The following is a 3,470-nucleotide window of genomic DNA, read 5'->3' on the forward strand; positions in this document are numbered from 1 at the left end:
CCGAAAAATTATTGATCTCAGCATCGCGATAGATACATTTTAAAAAGTTAACGTTTAAGTTTTTATTCATTTATTATCGAATGTCATGTATTGAATTGCCTTCTGTAGCCGATAAAAGCTAAAATTCCATTTTTGCTTAAACGATTAATAACATAGTGAAAAATAATGCATCACAACTTCCCAGTGAGAAATGACTTACGATCGATATCAAAGACGTCGAAATCGCCAAATCGACGTCTTTTCGTCTATTGGTAAGTTATTTTTCACTGGGTTGCGGCCATGTAAATTAAAATAAAAGGTTTGCGATTTAACAATGTGAGCAATTTAAATGTTTTTAATTCAAAATTTTTTGTTTACATGAAATAACTCAACAAATTTCATTAAACATGTTGACAATTTTTCATTAACATTTGTGTAACATTGTAAAAAAGAAGTATAAACGTCCAAAGATATACTTGGACTAACCAAAGACTTTATATAAAAAAATACTTCACTTCATTAATGTTATCTTTCCAAAAGTTATAGACTGTTAAATTTCATCTACCACACATGATTGAGAAATGTAAAATTTAAAAATTAACGGTTTACTTTTTGGAATTATAAACAATTTTTAAATGCCATGTTTTACAAAGAGTGTATAGATCATAGCAATAAAACACTTTACACAAAGTAGAGACATCCATATTTATATATTTCTTGGATCATCTTATTTGACAATATATAAATCCATCTAAAATTGTTCTTATCATATTACGACTCTTTTAACAAAAACATCGTTTCATTTTTTTTATTAAAACTCGACATCACGTTATATGTGTTCTTACACATGTATTCTTACACATAATACACATTATCAAGTATTAAAATCGTTTATATTACCATCGCCATTGTATGTATATATCTGTGTATATGCATGTATCTATAAATGTATGAGTATATATATATATATTTTTTTTTGCTGCACAGATTAAATAAAGAAATGACAAAAGTGCATAGTGCAGTATTAAAATTGCCACATAATCATTGAGAGGAACAAAGATTGTTACGGCTTATATATATGCAATTTGTATGTTTATTATTGACAAGATTTTATAATCGGATGTTATCCGATGGCACTAATAAATTCGCGTTCTATAGATTCGACTCCTAACTGAAAGTAGATTCTAATCTTTTAATTTCTTTAGAAATCTCCATTTTTCGTGCTACTTTATCAAGTATTTCCTTCTCAGGATTTTTCAGAGCACCAGTTTTGATTTTTTCCTCTAATGCTTCAATTTCCCTTACTTTTTTGCGCAGATTTTTCAATCTTTTCTGTGGATCAGCTGTCGACTTTTGTGAGGTGTCTGTATTGTCCTTAATTATATTGTTTATTGTAATTTGTTTTGTAGTGCACAGGGACTTATCATTGTGAGCTGGAACAGCTTTAGGAAATTCAGGTTCTGTGATTGTTACGCTAGACAATCCTTCCGTTATTGTCTTCAAGGTAATAGGTTCGGTAGTCTTAGATTTGTTCTTCTTTTTCTTCTTTTTGGATCCTTCTTGAGTTTTTGCTTGTGCACCAGGTGTTACTTTATTTTTTGCTGCTAGAGCTTCTTGTTTTGCTTTATGCTCAGCTATGAATTCTGGACTGGCACCCACAGGATACAGAGGTTTCTTTATTAGTTGCTTTCCTTTGCTCTCATATCTACAAATGAAAAAGTAGACAATGGTACAATATTATATAAATCATATTAAGAGATATATAAAAATATAAAAGAGCTGGAACCATACAATGGAACTTCCTCCTGAGGAATATACCCATCCTTTACACGTCTTGGTTTACGCCAGGTACCATCAGGTCTTTGACTCGCCGGGATAAAAGTTCCACCTGGAATAATGATCATGGATTTAATTTTAACATTTTTGTATTATATATAGTTAAAACGTATTAACGTTTACAATCCTATATAATTTGGAACGTTTAAAATAAATTAGATAAATATCTCTTCCTTTAATAAACATATTTCCACAACATCTTTTATTATATTTGTTATGATTGTTGAATGAAACTTTAATGCCATCATATATGATCTAACTTTAAATTAAATTGATAAGATTTTTCTCTCTTGCAATAAAGAACACATACAAACAAAGATATTTTGCGAATAAAGACAATCTATTTAAATGTTTTATTTGATAACTGTATGATATGCTACAAGTTTGTTGCAGATAAGCGTTTCTTCAATATGTGTAAGAGCCATCTTGAAGAAACACGGTGTTTCGGGGTACGTGGAAAATCCTTCAAGATTGACTATCTAATTATAGCATATAGAAAGAAAACGATCTATTATTATACGAAATCGATCGTTTACACTTGTTTACACGTCCGATTAGGTTAGGTTAAGGTTAGAACCGGTATATACTGGACCAAATATATTTGATTGCGATACAACAGTGCTAATAATTGACCGTTACCTGATTCATCCTTGATATAAGCCGACGCCATCGCTATATTCTGTTGTATATAGCGTTCGTGAAAAATATATATAAATAAACGTGAAAAATTCTCAACTATCCGCGTGCCATTCCGTGCGATTCTGGGTTGTAGTTGATTGTAATATCGCAGCAATGAATGCATGGTCATTCTCAAAAGATGGCGTTAGTAGTTGTTATTATTGCTGACGATTTCATCGAATTGTAAACAGTGCATTAAGTACCGCACCAACAGATGTCGCAAATGTTTTGTTTACCCGATAGGCCTCGCAAGAGTTTAATCGCGATGGCTTTTTAATTGAAAACTCTATTCCGCAAGCGAAGTGATAAACGCTCACAGAATGTTTTATCGGATCTTTCTCGTGCATATAAATTGTTAAAGGACAGAAGTGAGAGCCGTACAAAGCATTATAAACAATTTTTTCAACAATTATTTAGCGTAGCAACGAAATTTTTTTCTCAGTTCTTATGATTTTCTTTATATGACGTATGGGACGACAACTTTGAAAATATTACAAACTAAGAATTTACTTTTTGAGAGAGAGAGAGAGAGAGAGCTCTTTAAATTTCCGTAAAACTTGATGTGCTATTCCATCGAAACAAAAAATAAAAAGGGGCAGTCATAAAAGCGGCTCCACCCAAAACGAAAATATTCTCTACTGTCCAAAAGATATCCCGCTTGGAACAGAGCAACTTTGATTGTTATTTCAACAATCATCACTTTTGGAGTTAATTGAAAGATTAAGAAATGAAACAGCCTGTATATATTTGCGCGATTTTTACAGGCGTACGTGGATTCGAATAAATTTGGCGTACGTTTTGGTGTACGTAGTAATGAGAGGAAAGAGAGACAGCGAAAGCGAACGATACACCGACTACACCGACTCGGGTAACAGCGAATAAGTAGACGCAAAGCCGAGGGTTAGCCGCTGGTCTAGCCGGGCTGCTTCCGTATATTCCGGGGATGCTGCGCGCGCGCACCGGGGGTTGCGCTCCGG

General features: G+C 32.9%; 1 protein-coding gene across 1 annotated transcript; it reads right to left on the reverse strand.

The window, feature by feature from the left end:
• Positions 1–670: 670 nt before the first annotated feature.
• LOC116842876 (partner of Y14 and mago) lies at positions 671–2,621 on the reverse strand. Its single transcript, XM_032812683.1, has 3 exons — positions 2,455–2,621; positions 1,771–1,867; positions 671–1,684 (listed from the first exon to the last, which is right to left on the reverse strand). The coding sequence occupies exons 1-3, from the start codon at positions 2,615–2,617 to the stop codon at positions 1,147–1,149; spliced, it is 798 nt and encodes a 265-aa protein (XP_032668574.1). The 5' UTR covers positions 2,618–2,621; the 3' UTR covers positions 671–1,146.
• Positions 2,622–3,470: the final 849 nt, after the last annotated feature.

The sequence above is a fragment of the Odontomachus brunneus genome, unplaced genomic scaffold (genome assembly GCF_010583005.1).
Source record: "Odontomachus brunneus isolate Ranch 3 - 2012 unplaced genomic scaffold, Obru_v1 Obru_scaffold_028, whole genome shotgun sequence".
Classification (NCBI taxonomy): domain Eukaryota; kingdom Metazoa; phylum Arthropoda; class Insecta; order Hymenoptera; family Formicidae; genus Odontomachus; species Odontomachus brunneus.

Bases quoted from the DNA above. Each gene is read 5' to 3' on its own strand.
- LOC116842876 (XM_032812683.1), bottom strand. From the start codon at position 2,617: ATGCATTCATTGCTGCGATATTACAATCAACTACAACCCAGAATCGCA. The intron at 1,868-2,454 runs GTAACGGTCAAT...TCATTATTCCAG, and splicing joins TTATATCAAGGATGAATCAG to GTGGAACTTTTATCCCGGCG. The intron at 1,685-1,770 runs GTATGGTTCCAG...TTTCATTTGTAG, and splicing joins CCTCAGGAGGAAGTTCCATT to ATATGAGAGCAAAGGAAAGC.